The 18125-nt window shown below is 42.1% G+C and overlaps 1 protein-coding gene across 4 annotated transcripts in view; it reads left to right on the top strand.

Moving 5' to 3' along the window:
* Map2k6 (mitogen-activated protein kinase kinase 6) overlaps positions 1 to 17752 on the top strand; it is a 141950-nt gene extending 124198 nt beyond the window's left edge. For 3 of the 4 annotated variants that reach the window (XM_087909835.1, XM_048446116.3, XM_048446117.3), the window contains exons 11-12: positions 1957 to 2002; positions 7720 to 17752. In XM_087909835.1, the coding sequence (XP_087765961.1) occupies positions 1957 to 2002; positions 7720 to 7797 (124 nt within the window). In that variant the 3' untranslated portion in view covers positions 7798 to 17752. Of the gene's footprint in view, positions 1 to 739; positions 781 to 1956; positions 2003 to 7719 lie in introns of all 4 variants that reach the window. The other variant, XR_015738727.1, reaches the window with a different exon arrangement.
* The last annotated feature ends 373 nt before the right edge of the window (positions 17753 to 18125 follow it).

The raw sequence follows: 18125 nt of genomic DNA, 5'->3' as shown, positions 1-18125 counted from the left end.
ATAAAAATAATCTAGGCTCTGTGTGCAAGGCAGTAGTGTGCTCAGAGGGTAATTCAGCTAATACTTGAATTTAGACAACTTTTAGTTTCTCGGAAGACAGCAGAGAGAGCTAGGAGGTTTTCATCATGAGAAGATAAGTAAATAGCATATGAAACAACTGGAGATGACTCTTCTAAATGAATTCCATTTTAGAGAAGGAAATAGGAAATTGAAAAAAAAATAAAGAGGGCCACCCAATGACACACAGTCCAGCCCAAGGATTCTTGACCTCTTGATGTCTGCACCAAGGGCATTTTTAAATGAATTATCTTTGTTATGAGAGATAGGCTTGTTCACTGAAGGATGCTTAGCAACATCCTTGGCCTCTGTCAAATGCTTGCAACAGCACTGCCGACGAGTTGCAGCAACCAAAAATGCCTCCAGACACTGAAAGATGTTCCCTGGGGCGGAGGTACAGGATCACCAACACTGGGAACCACCAACATTGACTCTAGGATGTAGGTGTATGCAGAGCCAGGAGTGGGTTAAAAATCCATTCATTTCACCCAGGCTCACATTCTCATCCCAGCCCCACGCCGACAGTTGATAATTCTTCTTGCTAATGCGCTCTATTTTTATCCCCAGTTGAGATGAACTTTCTCTCATAGGTTGCCTGGTCCCTGAGGTCACTAGGTCCTAGGTCTGCCCTCAGTTCCAGGTTGAAACTTCTGTCCTCACCTCTACCTGTTCCCTGTCTCAGGTTCCCTGGCTTCTACCCACAGCATTGCCTGGAATAAACTGGTAGGCTGCTTTTAAGTTGTTTTGCTTCAAAAGCTTCCTCTCTTTCTAATTTTTAAAAAGAATTTCGTTTTGCTTAAAACTGTGTAGTTCCAAGTCTCCCAATGACGTCACCCTCCCACAGATCTGTCCTTTGCTTCCCTCACGGTGATTAGCTTCTGTGGGTGCAGCAGAGCTTGTGGCATGTGTGCAAGACCTCTCTTGCTCACAAGGATCTCCCAGCACAAATCCTAGGAACCTAATACACTGTCGCATTGTACTTCTTCAACTTTATTGACAACTTTTTTTTCATTCGCGTATGATTTTATGGCCCAGTGGCTCCAGAGTACTGTAGGTTATTTTGCTACCCACCCCCCCCACTTTCCAAGGCTGTCCTTTTCTCCATTCCATTCTATAACCTGGAACTCTAATGTGAAGTAAACTGTTGCTTTACTTTTTCCATTTTAGAGCCAGGGGTGGAGAGAGAATGGGGGTGGGTTGAGGACAGGGGTGACGGGTTTGGTCTCTTTCATGTTGCAGTTTAATGAGGATTGCCTCTGGTATCAAATGTTATTAAATGTCTGGGTATTCAGAGAACGGAATAACCACTAGACAGTACTGCAGAACCACAAAATATTTCTAAGAATAATTGCTAATTTGCTGACTGAATATGCCTTCCTTTCTTATCCACCAAGACACAGTGAGCAAGTCACGCTACCTAAGTTAACTTCAGGTTCACGGTTTCTGTCCTAGGCAGGTTGAGGTAGGAGCGTGTAAAAGCCAGCCGTGTATGGAAGGAGAAAAGGGAGGGCGAGGCAGTGAAGGCAGTGAAGGAGTGCCGAGCACAGAGTGTCCTGTGAGAAGCGTTTGCTGGTTCTTTCCCGGGAGGCGGGATCAGAAGCTACCCTGAAGGAAAGTACATGTAGGTTTGGAAATGCGATGGCTCTAGATCAGAACAGTTTGAAGGAATGGCACTCATGGTTGAATTAAAGGAAAATAAACACACCCCAACACTCCACATGCACACTTAGTCATCTAAGCCCACAGTGGTTTAAAACATAGTTTCTAAGAAGTCGAGATAGGAAACCTGTTTTCTCTGCATAAAAAAATAGTTATGGTCAGTCTTACACTGGTTCGTAAATCCTAACAGTGAAAAATGGTTTCTGTATTTTAAATGTGATTATTTTTTTTTCCTTTAAGCTTGAAGAAAAATTCCAAAGAACGGCCCACATATCCAGAGCTTATGGTGAGTGTGAACACTTTGGTGTGTGTTAACTAGCTAGTTAGCTACCTACCTACCTACCTACCTGACTGACTAACTAACAACTAACTAACTAACTAACTAACTGTGAAGTAGCCATGACTAAGATGATGCGTAGATCATCAAGTAGGAAGAGTTGATCCCCTTAAGAGATGGTTGAGTCCCAGAAACTGGACTAAAGAAACAGTGAAGGGCCCTCCTCATTGTGTTTAGTCTTTTAAAAATATTCTATTTATTTTATGTGCATGCATTTGTATATTTGTAGGTATTCATTGTCACAGTGCACATGACGTCAGAGGACAACTTGCTGGCGTCAGTTCTCTCCTTCCACCATGTGGGTCCTGGGAATTGAACTCAGGCCGTCAGGCTTGGCAGCAAGTGCTTTTCCTTGCTGAACCATCTTGCTGGCTTACGCTCATTTTTCTTTCTTTCTTTCTCTCTCTCTCTCTCTCTCTTTTTTTTTTTTTTTTGATGTAAGCTCAGACTATGTCATCTTTCCCAGTGCTGTTTTCCCTGTGGGTAAACCTGGAAAACACTTATGTCCATAATATTTATGTTTTCAAATTTGGAAGATTCCCACGATAAATGTATTAGACGTGTGAGTTCAGAGACTTCAGTGAGATAGCTTACCAGCTATGTGGCCCATCAAGTTTTCAGAACAAACTGTGGACGAATTAGATGAATTTCTTTCTCCTTACCTTTTGCTCTCTTCATTTTGACGGAAAGAGTTAAAATGCCTGCCTCTGTATTTACTGTTTGTCCTATCAGTAAAACATGGGCGAAAACAAAACCCCAGCACTGTTGCTCCATGGAGTGTTTCTACTTCAATAGGTGTCGAATGTGCGATGAATACACTTGGGAGAGAAGTACAAAGTTTAGACTCTATGTGAATGTGTGTTTACCACCTCCCCTCAGATCTATCCTGATGCCTAAGGTTTGAATCTTAGCACTGGGAGGGAGATGTTCTAGTTTCTGATGCTGTGATAAGCTACCCCAACAAAGAGCAACTGAGGAGAGGAAGGGTATATTTTAGTCCACAGTTCTCGGCTATTCCACCACTGCCAGGAAATCAGAACTGCAGTAGGTGAAGGCACAAGTCATCATATCCCACTCATGCTTAGGAGCAGAGACGGAAATAAGGACAAGTTGTCTGCCTGTTTGCATTTAGCTTGACTTCACTGGTTCTGAAAACAGTTCAGGACCCTCTGCCTAGGGAATAGTGGCGCCCACAGTGAACTGGATCTTTTCATATAACCAATGCAATTTAGGCAGTCTCTCACAGACACGCACACAGGCCAACCCAAGGCAGATAATTCCTCATGGAGATTCTCTTCTCAGATGGTTTTGGGTTAGGCCATGTTGGGTTAGGTCACGTTGGCAGTTAATGGTAGCCATCACAGGACAATTATGATGTTGTCCAATTCCAAGAGATGGAAGAACAAAATTTGATTGAGATCTTTTGTTAGCGGGCCTGCTAGCAGCTGTCACAAGGTGCGCTCTTCCATCCTCCCCACAGCCTCATCATCCGCTCAGCTGAGTGCATGGCAGGAGCGCAGGCTCCTGTATCTCTTCTTGAATGGTGTATTGAGGTAGCTGAGGCACAGAGAAAGAGCCATTTGGGAATATCCGTAAGGGTCATAGAAGAGAGGATGGAGATAGTTTAGTGGTTGAGCTCTGCAGCTCGCACTCCGGAAGGGTTGATGTCAGCTTCAGGCCGCTGTGGGTACTCTACTCATGTGAACTTTCCACATCCCCGTACACATATCCACATAATTAAAAATAAGGTATTGGAAAAAAAACACATTATGAAAGGTGACCTGTGTGATCGTCTCAGGTATACATTGCTTCAGGTCTGGGTGTTAGCTTTGGTTTATTTACACTGAACCATACTCTGATTGGAAGAAATGGAATCAGGCCAACTCCTTGGGCTTCTGTTGCCCACCCTCAAAAGAGCAGTGTCCAGTAGTCAACCCTCAACAGCTTTATAAAAACAGACATCTGATATTTGAGCATGTATCTGCATGCTTAAGTTGAATGTTTGTTCTTGGGTTATTATTTTATAAAAGCAATTAATTGTAGGCCTTTCCCAGGCCTGACTGTCATGAAAAGATAATTCCACATGAAGTGTGATAGACAGGGAGAATTTCCTGTAGAATTCTACAGAACTTCAAATCCCAATGTCTCTGCATTGTAACTCATTTTTAGTATGAGAACATTTTCTCTGTAGTTCAGCTATTTCCAGTGCAGAACATTTCTTTCTTTCTTTTTTTTTTTTATCTAAGTGGCCTCTTATCAAAAAATTTCATCAGAAAACTTTTGAGGATAAAAGTATTTCCTATACATCAGCATCTGGTGTTGATGTCTACCTTCCCGCTACAACCTAACAAACACTGAGGGGGTTTTTGGCATGTCTACTAATATAAGATTGTGTGGGCAACATCCCCCTTTAAGGCATTAGTCTTTGTGGTACTGGAAATGGACGTGCCTTTTAAGACCATAACTGTTCCCTGCTTTCCTGTGGAATTGAGGTTTTTAAGTGGAAACTCTGAGTCGGAACTCCCTGACTTCAGCACTAAGCAACACGTGTTGGGAGGCTATTGTTTCAATTCTAGAAATTTGTGAAGATATAGGAAGGGAAAAAAAGATCATTTTTTTTCCAAATAAAGGAATATTGTTATCAAGACTCCAACTCAGGTATGTTCTTCTTACAGAATACCCAATAGTCTTCACCCTAATTCAGATTGTGGGCTATACATGTGTCAAGTCCATCTTATTTGCACATCTATTTGGACTCCTGCTTTGTATCATTTGATTTCTACAGCAGGTATTATCCAGTTCTTTTTTGGTTAAAAAAAAAGTCTTTAGATTTAGTCTTTAGGTTTAGTATTTTAGGTAAGCCTTGCAGTAGCTGTTACAATGAATGAACTAAGCTGAAAGCAATCATATTCAATCCATGAAAGCAAAAAGAGCATGTCCTGTGTTTCAATAAAACTTTATTTAAAAGTCAGAAACTGTATTAGTAACTTCTCTATTTCTGTGATAAAGCACCATGACCAAGTCAACTTGGAGAAAGAAGGGTTTATTTGGGCAGATAGTTCCAGAAGGTTAGAGCCCTTGATGACGGAGCAAACAAAGGTGTGGAAAGCTAAAGTATCACATCTTGAACTGCAATCAGGAAGCAGAGAGAGCCCACTGGGAATGGCATGAGTCTTTGAAACCTCAAAGCTGCCCCCACTGACATACTTCCTCCAGCAAGGTCATGCCTCCTAAATCTACCCCAACGGCATCACCATCTTGGGACCAAGTATTTAAGCATCTGTGCTTATGGGAGACATTTCTCATTCAAATCCCTGCACACCAGGAGTTAAATTTGGACTATGGGTTGTAGTTTGACTACTCCTGCCTTAAATGTTTACCTCCAGAAATAGTAACCAGGCTGCTTCTATCACTAGCGAAGTGATTGTCTTCTCTAAATATCTGTGAAAATTCTTGACTTGAATCACAGCGTAAGCAAGGATAACTGAGCCTACAATCCTGGAGGTTGTGGTGTATACCTGAGGTGTTTTGGAGGCCTAATAGTGATTGTGGCTTGCTTCTCTGCTTTTGGCAGCGTGTCCATGAATCTACTTGCTTCTTCATGGCACCATAGGAATCCTAACTGGTACAGAGTCCTCTCTCTTCAAACTTGGTCCTTTTGGAGAGGGCACTTTAGCTGGGGCTGTAGCCTGGGGATTGTTTTAAGACCTCATTGACCCACCTCCATGTTGCTGCCCTGTCTATTCTTAGTCTTTTCATTGCTTAGAGAAGGAATCGAGTTCACAACACTCCTCAATTGCTAAGCCCCACACAAGGCTACATACACCTTTTCTGTTGATTGACTTGCCTGCTTGCTTTCTCACCCCTTGCCTCCTGGCCCTCACAGTATTTTCCTACTTTGGGATAAACTAAAAGAAACCTAAAGAATTTGTTTTTAATTAAAGGTTTCAGATTATATTATTTATTTCATTCATGGACTCAAGCTCCATGGACTGAGCTAGTGACAGCAGAATAAGAGTCAAGGTGGGGCCAACAGCACTGGAATCGGTCATCGAGGCAAACTGAGGTTTGGCATGTTCTGTTTTGATAGTCCAAAGCTTTTAAGCACATTAAAAGATCCCCAAATGTCAAGAGGATGTGGGAAAGCTGATAGGTATAATGGTTAAAATAAAACAACAAAAACAGAACCGTGGTAAGTGTGCCATGTACGTGGCCAGTAATTGAAAGTGGTGTCACTGGCTGGCAGATGGGGGAACTCAGAATGAAGGGCCTTGAATCTTGAGCTTCGCACTGGGTGTAAGGCTCTGAGCCAGCACTCAGCTCATATCCTCTAATGGGCAAAAACAGAAGATCTTTCCATGTTCTGAGTCACAGTGCTCAAAAGTGACCACCTACTTTCTTTTGGGTTTTATTTCTTTGTTCCTTCCCCCATGGCATTGTTTCCTAAAACTCGCATGGGTGGGCATTCAGTTCTCCACAAAGCTGACTCATCCAGCCTTCTACTGTCAGGTTTCAAACAAATATAATTAGAAAACCTACTGGTAGGCAGAATGGAGGTTGCAAACTGAACCCCTCATCAGGGAAACAGTGAGTCATCTCATGTCTGCATGAGAAAACACTCATGTTGATCTATCTAAACTAGAGTACTTACTCCCAGACTGTTGGAGGCCTGGGCCTGGTAGGGAAGGTGGAGGGGTGTGTGGCGTTGGTACCTGAAGGAATTGTCCTTTTGAGTTTGTTTCCTTAGTTTCTGTTCCCAGTAGAAGAACTGATGAATATGATATAATGTATGTCTCTCCAACTGAAGATTGGAGGATTGTCCTGTACACACACACACACACACACACACACACACACACACACACACACACACACAAATAGCTTAATCATCTGACTTACCCTGAAATATGTGGCCTCTTGCATCTTTCCTTACCTTTTCTCCACAAAGTGTAAGACTTAATGTTGTGTTTTTCTCTCTTTAAGTTGACTTAATCTGAGTTGTATACAAAGAAGTTTCCTTTCCTTTTTTTTTTTTTCAGTCTTTAATCTCTGAGTTGTATTTTCTCGGAACATACCAGTAGTCTGACAGTTTGTGTTATTCTGTGAGTGAACCAAACCCCTCAAGATTGATGTACTGGAGCTCTTAGCTCTGGGTGTGGCCTTGGAAAGTGGCCTTAGGTGTTTTAGTTTAAACCAGTTTTCCAATGTCAAGGGCACGGATGTCTTCTTTGCCCATGTACTGTTCAGCAACATCGATATCTTGTTCTCCTACCCTGTTCTTATTCCCTTGAAATGGAAGACTCTAAGTCTTTGAAGTTTTAATCATTTTGCTACTGCAGCTGTCTAAAATGACTTTGAAGAGATGGTCTTATCCAATCTTTGTATTTCTGCATGAATGGAATTATGTAGCATACTTGCATAGGTTATTTAAACTAATAGATTATTTGTATTAGAAGCCTAGATGTATCAAAATTAGAGAGAGCAAAGAGATAACTTTAAGATATGCTCATCAATAGATATGTGCTTGATTTTACGAAAGATATGAAAAATCCAACTTGCCTCGATAGAGATATTAACCTGTTTATTAAGCAAATAGATTAACTTGCTAATTTTGTACATTATCCATGTCAAGTATTAATGCCATGCATTTTTCTTCTCTTTTCCAGCAACACCCATTTTTCACCCTACACGAATCCAAAGCTACAGATGTGGCATCTTTTGTAAAACTGATACTTGGGGACTAAAAAGCCATGGACTTAACTGGTTGATCCTACTGTGGACTGGTGGGCTTACAGGGTGAAGTGAGTTCATTACAGCGCCAACAAGAAAGTCATCTTGAGATCATTGAACCCTGCCTTTCTGAGGGTTTTCTCTCCCTAATTTTTCTTTTTCTTCTCCAAAGGGGGCCTTGGAATCTCTAGTATAGAATGAACTCTCTAGATGGATGAAATATGATAAAGGCTTAGGACTTGAAAAGGTGATTAAATATTTAATGACGAGTCATATGAGTCCTCAAGCTTCTCAGATTTCTCGTGTTCTTTACAAAATGAGTGCACTGGCCCTGGTAACAAGGTGCTACAGTAGTGATGAAATTGTAAAGTAGATTTGTAGTGTATCCCACTTATTATTTTAATATTTATGTTTCAATGCTTGGTTGGAAATATTCCATTTTATGCAAGAAGGGAGATACAGAAGCAAGGCTGACTCGGCAGTATTTATAGGGCTTTTATTTTTTAAGTTCAATCATGTCTGTGGCCCAGAGGAAGTTATTTAATATGCATCTTTAAAGGATATTATAAAAATATCAAACAAAGGGGCTCTTCCTGTGCAGTGTGGCTTGCAGCTGCCGTGGCCGCTGCGCCAAAAGTTCAACTCGATCCTGGGTAACCACCGCATCTTTTGAATGAATTGTCAAAGTGTCTTGATCATATCCCAACCCCCAACTTTGGAAAACATGAAAGTCACTTGTATCATGGCTCGAAGAGTAAAAAACAAAACAAAACAGTGGTTCTCTTCAAATTTGTTGTATAGTTTCAGTGGAAAATGAAAATCATGGAAAATGGTGTGCTTTTTCTCTTGACTTATCTCTCTCTCTCTCTCTCTTTGTGTGCGCATTTGTGTGTATATGTGTGTGTTTGTGTGAGTACGTGTGTATGTTTGTGTGTTCATTTGTTAAACCAAGCCCTACCAAGTAGCTTCTAGGAACACCTCTATTAAAAGGATCCCAGTCTGTCATGAGAGGAGATATGAGAACTCAGAGAGAAAGGAAGTTTTCTGATCTTGAATCTCCTGCATGGATGTGCCCCAGGCTGTGCCTTTGTAACTCATGAGCTACCTTGCTTTGCTTGCTTTGACATGCATAAAGAAGCCTTATTATGAGACAGGCTGTGAAGAAGAAAAAGAAAGGCAGCGGTCCTTCATAACACTGCCTCGGAACAGACTGCCAAGCTGTCATAGACTCAGGCCATGTCAGATGTTTCTGTAGCACCATGGAGTGGCCAGCTTCACTTTCAAATTCTAGCAGATTGACTAAACCACAGACTCTTCCCTTGTGATTAAAGACACCATGGGTTCTCTAGGTTAAGCTTCTGTGGTTCTCGAGGGTTAAGAGGTTTTATGAGTGGCAGGGAAAAGGTAGACTTTTGCTAAATAGTGAGGAACCATTGCTTTGGGACACAGTACTAATACAAGGGCACTATTAGAATATGGAGACAACATGTTGATAAAAAGGGAAGAAGGAAAAAATATCCTTTTCTCCTTCCCTGACCTCTTGGAATTCTCCTTCCCTTCCCCTCTAGATTTGGAAGCATAAACAGTTGAGTTTTCACTGTTTTTTTTGTTTATTTGTTTTGGTTGGTTTTTTTTGTTTTTGTTTTTGTTTTGTTTTTGTTTTTTTTGCGTCTTCGAGATTCTTGCACAGGGCACTTGTTTAGAGTGAATGTGCCTAACACTTCCACATCTCTTCTGTATTCTGCTGTAGGGCAGATCCATTGTCAGGGCTGAGGAGATGGCTGTCAGTAAGCACTTGCCTCTCAGATTTCTGGAACCTCCAGAAGCCTGGCATGGTGGCCCAGCCGAGAATGTGACATAGGAGGTGGAAACGGGCAAATCTCTGGAAGCCTGTGTGACTCAGTGAGGCTGGGTTACATGCTGAGATTTCAGAGCAGTGAGAGACCCTGTCTCTCACAAAAGGTGGAGTGCACCCGAGGAGAGATAACGGAGTCTGTTCTCTGACCTTCACAAGTGTGTTGTACATAGGCACATTCTCTGCATCCCTCCAGACATATTACCGTATTACCCCACCCCTACCCCACGATACCTGTTTGACTAAGCACTGTTCTCTTTGCTCTAAAGACACGGCCATTTTATTTATTTCTCGCTGGAGACATGGTATTATCCTCTGATCATGTCCATTTAGCTCCCCACCCGCCTTTCCCAATCGGAAAGCTCCTCTCTCTGACATGGACGGAGATCCTGTGTGTCTTCCAGCTCCAGTCACATCTTATGAGAACAGAAAGTAATGGGGAAAAGCCCGCGGAACCCTCTTAGGACTTCTAGTGAAACTCCTGAAGTAAATCATCTCTCGGGTCTGGATCTGATTGGTCTCACTTGGTTTCCATCTCTGAAATGCTCTTAACAAAGAGCACGTTTTTTTGTACTCATGTGCCTGTGTGGTCTGTGAGCCCAGGGCAGGAACTTGTAAACCACCATAGAGGGAAGAGGAGCTGGTTCAAGCCTGGTATACTTTGGAGCCACTTAGGAGCCCGTGTGAGTGCCCAAGTCCTGGGCCCAGAGACTCGGAGTTAATTGGTCCAGGTAGAGCCTGGGAATTAGTACTTTAAAGAAAGAAGAAAAATAAAAAAAATAAAAGCCTTCATGAGTTTCCGATGCACACCAGCCAGGGTTGAGGGCACTAGTGAGGTCAGAATGGCAGGGTCCCCTGAAATGGAGAAGATAGTGTATATGGATGTCGTTAAAATGGATTGTTGTTTCATGTTCTTGACTATCTTCTAAGCCTAACAAAAGTTTTCACACACTTGCCAAAGTTTCCTTATTTACGGTGCCATTGGTGGGTTGTCTCAGTAACTCCCTTTGTGTTTGATGCTGTGGGCCAAGGTATCGGATACTTCAGTGTACCAAACAGTTCGAACCGAGCTGCTTCATAGTGGTCCTTTAAACCACGCCATTCAGATGTCTGCGTTTCTCCTGGCAGATCATAATATATTGCCATGTCTAGGAGTTATTTCAAGACTTGTGGGGAGCTGGTCATATGCTATGCTGAAATTTGCTCAGTCTTTGGCCAGTTTCAAAACTGAGCTCTCAATCATTCAGCCCCTCATATTGTTTCATCCTCTTTGATATTTTGGGTGTGTCTGCCTCTTTAATTATGAAATTAAAGATCGAAACCATTCTTTGCTGTTCATCAGTTGACACTGCCGGATATCATAGTCTGTAAATGACGCAGCTGGAGTTGGGGAGATGGATCAGGAGGTAAAGGGTCTGTTGAGCAAGCGTGGAGCTTCGGGTTTAGATCCCAGGGATTCATGCAAAACCCAGCCATGGTGGTTTGTGCCTGTAACTCCAGTTTGAGGTAGCTCGAGAGTGGGGAGGGCAACCAGATGGACCCTGAAGCTTCTTGGCCATCCAGTCTAGCCAAATCTTTTAGCTTTAATTTCAGAGGAAGGCTTTGTCTCTCACACACAGAAAAAGTTGGAGCGATATTGAAGAGACAGACCCATCACATTGACTTTTAGTTTCCACATACTCACATACGTGTGCACCTCCCACACAGGAGCATACACCCACACCAACAAGTACATATAACACATACATACGCACATCACACATAAGCAATATTTTTAAAAATGCGATAGAAACAGACAGTGGTCTGTGCATTAGAGGAGGCTGGTACCAAGACAAGCGTTCTCGGTTCTCTTCAGGAACTTTAGTGCCTTATGTCACCACAGAGGAAGTCAAGAGAGCCTAAAATGTCATAGTTCAACTTCAAAATGTCTTAATTAAGCCTGGGATTTCATTACTTCTGTTCAGAGGGGTCACCTCCAAGAGTATTTAGAACAAACATGGTTTTGTCCTCAAAGTGCAATGAATATCTTGTTCTCAGTTCCTAATAATGGGGGGGGGGTCGTTACTTTCTCTGACCTTGAAAATAAGATATTTGTATTCACTCAGTTTATCAGGGTGGATGTTCTGCTAGTGAAGTGACTTTTTTTTTTTAATCACACTAGGATTTTGTCATGAAGTTTCTATTTTGAAGGGGATTTTCTGGCTCAAGGAACCCCTTGCTTTTATTGAGGTTTTGAGTGACTTGGATAACTGTCACCTGCATGGTATTTTTTTTTTAATTTTTCAGAAGGGACACTTTTCAATCAGGCCACTGAAAATAGACATCAGGGTGGAAATGCGAGCGCAAACCCCTGAAGAGGCAGCCACCCAACCAGGTGAATGGACACAGCGTTTCATTCTGGCTCTGCCGTCGTCCTCTCTCCTCTGACCTCTTGTCATTTCTAAGACTGCTGAGTGCCCTAGCAGCTAAAGACAGCCTTTGGTTTCTCTGTGGCCTTAACTGGTTAAATGATAATTCTCTTGGAAATCTGTTGAAAACTGGAACCTTCTCCCTAGGAAAATGTACGTCATGTATGAGCCATCATGTTGCAAGCCTTTCTTTGTTGGGGAGGGATGGAAGTTTGTGGACCTCTTGGATCAATAGGCTGCAGTAGAATGTAGATTAATCAACACTATGGAATGTAGACTGTGTCATCCTTGATTAATTAGCATGATTTCTAGAAAGACCAAGATAATAAATACTTTTGGCTTTCTGTTTCATGGGCTTTTTCTTTCTTTCTTTTTTTTTTTTTTTAAATCTTCTCAGCTCTTCTGTTGAAATCTAAAGCCATCAGAAAACAATGCCTAGATGAATAAGTCTGGTGGCTGTGTTACAATAAAAACTTAGAAAGCCAAGCATGGGTTGTCCTTAGCTGACAAGGCTGTGGTTTGTCAACGCCCGTCATAGACCGTCAAACATAAAAATTCTAATTGGTAAACACAGTGAATAGAGTATTCAACTACTCCATATTTGGCTTAGTGGTAAGGCCTATTAGGAAGCTAAATATAGGAAAATAGAAAGAATGGGGAATTTTTTAGTTCCTTGAATGTCATCTGTTCATTTCTCCAGGTAAGTATTTATTACTCCAGAAGGTGATGGAACAGTTTTGTCTAGGTTATGATATCCTTTTCATTACTAATGAAAACTGACATCATGGCTTTGTTTAGTTTGGAAGAGGCACATTCTTAGATATTAACGGTGTCTTTGGGACTTAGCTTCTTTACATTTTCCTTTTCTCTGCAGTAGAATGTGCATGCATAGAGAGTCACAAACCCAAACACTACTGTTGTGTTTCTCTCTTCCCAGAACTACAGTGCACTTGTGAGACCAGACTTAGCATTAGAAGCAGAAAGCGGATATGATCATTTCATTTTACTTTTAATCTCGTTTTCTCTCTCTCTCTCTCTCTCTCTCTCTCTCTCTCTCTCTCTCTCTCTCTGTGTGTGTGTGTGTGTGTGTGTGTGTGTGTGTGTGTGCGCGCGCGCGCGCATGTACATGTGGATTAGATCCCTGGAGCTGGAGTTATAGGAAGATATGAGTTGTTTGATGTGGATGCTGGGAACTAAACTCAGGCCCTCTTGGAGATCAGTAAGTGCCCTTAACCTCTAAGCCATTTGTCTATCCTATTTTACCTTTTGGTGTCTTTGAGACAGGATCTCATCTATCCCAGACTGACCTCAAACTTGCTATAGAGTTGAGGATGATCTTGAACTTTCAACCCTATTGCCTCCATCTCCCAGGTGCTGGGATTACAGGTGTGCACCACCACACCTTGTTTTATGTGGTGCTGAGAAGCAAACCCAGGGCTTCATACATGGTAGACAATCACTCTACCTGCTAGGCTACATCTCCAGTCCCATTCTGCTGTGGGACAATGGTTTTACCCTGTCACGATTTGTTTCTTGTACTTGTTTAATAACATGCTCATTGGCCAGTAGACAGGCAGGAAGCATAGGCAGGGCAACCAGGCAGGAAGTAGAGGCCAGGCAATGAGAACAAGAGTATTCTGGGAAGAGAAAGAGTCAGTCTGCAGTTGTCACCCAGAGAGAAAGCCAGATACAGAGCAAGCAAGAAGTGTCTGCCTTACCGAAAAAGGTACCAAGGCACGTGGCTAACACAGACAAGTATTATGAGCTAATATAAGTTATAAGAGTTAATAAGAAGCCTGAGCTACTTGGCCAATCACTCAGTTAACACCATTCATACCTACTTGGCTCCATCTACAGTCCAGCGTCTTCAGAAATGTGTCCACCTTATCTATTGGCTTCTTTGTTTGTCCAGCCCTGCCCCAAAGTAATTTGGAGTAGTTTAGGATCAAAAGTCCTTTTGTCTGGCAATCTTATAGGGCTCTTGTTTGCACTGTGATCTAATTCATGCTGTCTGCTTTGAGATCTGCCTCTGAACTTTGGCAGGGCACTCCTCTTATTTACCCATTAATACCTTGCTGACTCAAGGGGCTTTTAGTACATTGCTGATTCAAGGGATCTGCACAAAACGCTGATTTTCCAATATGATTTTTCTTGGGTTGCCACCCCTCATGAGTTTCTGAACCTCAGAGCATGTGGGTCTGTGGGCACCTAGAGAGCCATGTCACCACCTGCCTCTGTCAGTATTGTGCACTTCGCTTTAAGACGACAGTGATGCAAGGACCTCTGCTCGTTCCTTTATTCCCTTTCCGAACACAACACATTTTAAAGCTATTAGTATCTCTACTGTCTACACAGTTTCGACATCATCTACATTTCCTTGTAACAAATCACACTTAGAAAAACACACGAGACTCCTCAAGAGTGCCTATTGAAATGTTTGATTAGGTAGTCTACCTAAAAGAGTGTTTTTTATCACCAGGAGAAAAGGAAACTTGAATTCTAGAACCCTCAACACATAGTTACCTTCCATGGGAAGTATCTTACTACCAAATCCAGAGACCTTTCCCCGAGGCTTTGCTGTTGACGGCCATGCAAATCTCATCATCCCAGGACAGGTCCTTTAGAGACAGGGCATGATTTGTGGTTTACCTTTGCAGTCCCTGATCCAAACTCCACTTCTCAGGTACAGTTCCCACAGAAATGTCTTCCTATTAAAAACGAGGGGCGTCTAGTTTAATGAGAGACAGAAATCAAGTTCAAGGACTTTGTAGTCGGGAATTTATGTTTTATTTGTATTTTAATGCAGATGTGCTAAGAGAATTTACATATTCAGGGACTGGAGAGATGGCTTAGTGTTAGGGAACTTCAGGTTCCCTGCACCTACATGGTGGTTCACAACTGTCGCTAACTCTAGTTCCTGGGGATCTGATGCTCTCTTCTGGACTCCTCAGGCACCTGCATGCATATGCTGCATATAATTCATGCAAGTATACACCCATGCACACTAAAAACAAAACAAAAAACCAATCAAATGTTTAAAATCATTTACAGATATTTAGCCTGCTCTTGGGATTCTGAGAAGTTTTTGATCAGGGGTTTGTTTCTTCCTTTGAACTAGGCAATTGGGCACCCTTTTTTCTTGGGAGTTTAGTTAGAATTTTGGAAATCTACACTAGATTTCTCTCTGACCCTTGTCAGTATAGGCAGTGGAGGAATGATCTCAACATACTCCACGCCTCCCCCTCAGGTTATACTTGTGCGTTTCTGAGGTTCAGGGTCTCCATCCAGAAATCCAGCTTTTGTGGGATGGATAGCAAGGACAGGTGTATGCACTCACTTGTTCCTGAATGTGTGAAGCCAATTCTTGTGTCGTCTGTAAACTGAACTTAAACCAGGCTGTCAACCATTTTCTTGTGTCTTTCTTCAGTCGTGTCTTGTTGGTCTCCCTTGCTGTGTTCTAGACGACCTAGGTTGGCCTAATACTTGCATGGGTGATTTCACACAGCCAAAGTCAGTAACAAGTACGAAACAATGAGCTCCAACATTCTAACTTCTTAAAAATATCCCGGAGAACTTTTACTGCTTACAAAGTAGCAAATATTCTGGCCGCATTTTGAAACTTTGAAACCTTCTGTGTTTTCCCCGGAACTTCCGCTCCCTCCCCTTCTGGCTCAGTGTTCCCCATCCTTGCTTAAACACTTCTACTCCCTGTATTTTGCCTTCCATTTTCATAGTATTTGTTTTCTGTTACTGTGGCTACCGCTCTTCCTTAAAGCCTTTTTTTTTCTTGCCCCTCATGTGCCCATTGCTAGTTTCCTAGCACCTGCACACACCCGCTCCCTCATTAATGCACACACATACAGATGAATAACTATGATGCACGTATGAGAGTGGACACGAGGCGTTTGTCTTCCTGTGCCTGTGAACTTTATGGGAGATTCACTTATTTGTAAATATAATGATTTCTTTCCCTGTGTAACACACCAATTTTACTTGTAAACTGTGTATTCTAAAGGAAGCTCTCAGGCCAAGGCAAACAAGGCTTGATGTAAAAATGAAGTTCATATGGATGACCGTGTCTTGGGACCCAAAATATTTTGAAAGGAGACAATAGAGGGATGTCCACCTGTCCTTCAAAACTCTTTATTATTACAATTAGTGTGGGGAGAGTTCAGAGTAGAAGGCTGTTGTGGGTCCCCTCTTAGACTTCTTCATCCTTGCTGCCACCTGCACAATGCCAATGATCCTCCTGGGGGTAGAACCATCCTTTTTCTCTGTGGGTTCCAGGGTCTTTGTCTTTATAAACTAGGCAGGCTGAACTGCGGAAGATAGAATTTATTAAGAGTTTTGTTCAGGAAGGACTGCATGGAATGTTTCCATGCCTTTGAGGTAAGTGATAAATCTAAATTCTGACCCTGTAATCTCACCTACAGAAGGGAAGGAGCTGGGGGTATAGACTTCACCTTGCGCTTTCCTGTTTGAAAACAAGTCAAGCTGATTTTTTTTTCCCAAACCAGAAACACTCGTCATTACTGTATGGTGAAAGGAAAATGAGGGATATCAAGTGATAATCTCTGTCAAGCCTTGGGATTGTATTTTGCATTGTCCATCTTGTCCAGCAGCGCACTATTCAATACATTCTTATGTTAGCTTAGCTTTTTTTATCATCCACATTGTATATGGTGGATTTTTTCCCCGATTTTAATTTAACAGCTTGTTATAGATGATAAAGTTATCTCAGAAATCCTAAAATCAAGGCAATAAATAGCTCATGTGCAGGACTTGAGGTAGATATAAACCTCGCTGGAGATATATAATAGATGGTAATAAAAGTTCCAGGAGTCTACCTAGTTGAAGGATAATGTGGCCTTAACTAAGTCATGTGTGTTTGTAGCATTTGGAATACCCAAATAGCCTGGTTCTCATTCTGGAGAAATTCATTATTATCTGCAAATACCATTAATGAGGGCTGTATAATAGCCTGGATCGTGGTAATGAAGCCAATAATAACAATAATTTGCCAAAGGTGGGGTGGTTTTGTCTTATGCTTATGTATAGGTTATGGTATGATGGGATGCCCATCACTAGATCTTGTGAAGTTTGTAACATCATCTTCCGCTTTATTTCTGATCTAAGAGCATATTCAGAGTGTGTTTTTGATATGCTATGAAGTATGTTTTTGAATTCATTCATTTGGCCAAGACAATGGCGGAGATGTTAGGTCAATGGTTGCTATGTGGCTCTCTTGGCTCCCTTCTTACCACCTCCAAAGGAACGTGAAACTGCACAGTTAAGTCAAACTTGGACTTCTGTGCTGAGGAGGAGCATCCTCAGCTCCTGATGTTCTCAGGAGAACACCTCAGGATGTTCTTCAGTTCCACACTGGTGCCAAGGAGGAAGTCTTGAGCTGACAACACTGTAACTTTTTTCTGGATGTGTGCGTGCGTGCATGTGTGTGTGTGTGTGTATGTTCACCCTGTGTGTGTTGCGTTCAATGTCTTGTCAATCTGGGAACTGACTCAAACAATGGAGAAGACAGAGATAAAGGCAAAAACCAAACACTTAACCACTTCATTCTGTCAAAATGCTAACCGTGCTTCCATAGCTGGGACTAATGATGTCAGCCTTCAGGAGGGATGTTCTTGAATGAAATGGTGTGTTATCTCATAAGAAACTGTACAACCAATAAAAGACATTACAAAAGTGCACTGGGTCAGTATGGTCCTTGAACTGCTCATGATATGTGTTCTAGGAATGCTGTATTTAGGAGAAGACCCTCTAGGTGAACTGAAGATATAGCTCAGGGTTAAGCCCCCTGTCTATCCTGAGCAAGGCTCTGTGTGTGAGCCCCACTCCAGCAAAAAAACAAAATCAAGCAAGACCTTTGAGGTGCAAGTATTGCCTTCATGATTTAGCCCCACCCCCATTTTTCTGTTCCTATCACCGTATTCTTGTTTGTTTTTTGTTTCTCTGATTGTCACCATGACCGAAAGCAAGGCAGGGAAGGAGAAGTTCCACTTGGCTGATACTTTCAGGTCTCAGTCCATCACTGAAGGAAGTCAGGGCCGAGACTGAAGGC

The sequence above is a fragment of the Myodes glareolus genome, chromosome 9 (assembly GCF_982192425.1).
Source record: "Myodes glareolus chromosome 9, mMyoGla1.1, whole genome shotgun sequence".
In the NCBI taxonomy this organism is placed as follows: domain Eukaryota; kingdom Metazoa; phylum Chordata; class Mammalia; order Rodentia; family Cricetidae; genus Myodes; species Myodes glareolus.
The sequence above is the reverse complement of the archived record's forward strand: the minus strand, read 5'-3'. Positions and strand labels throughout refer to the sequence as shown.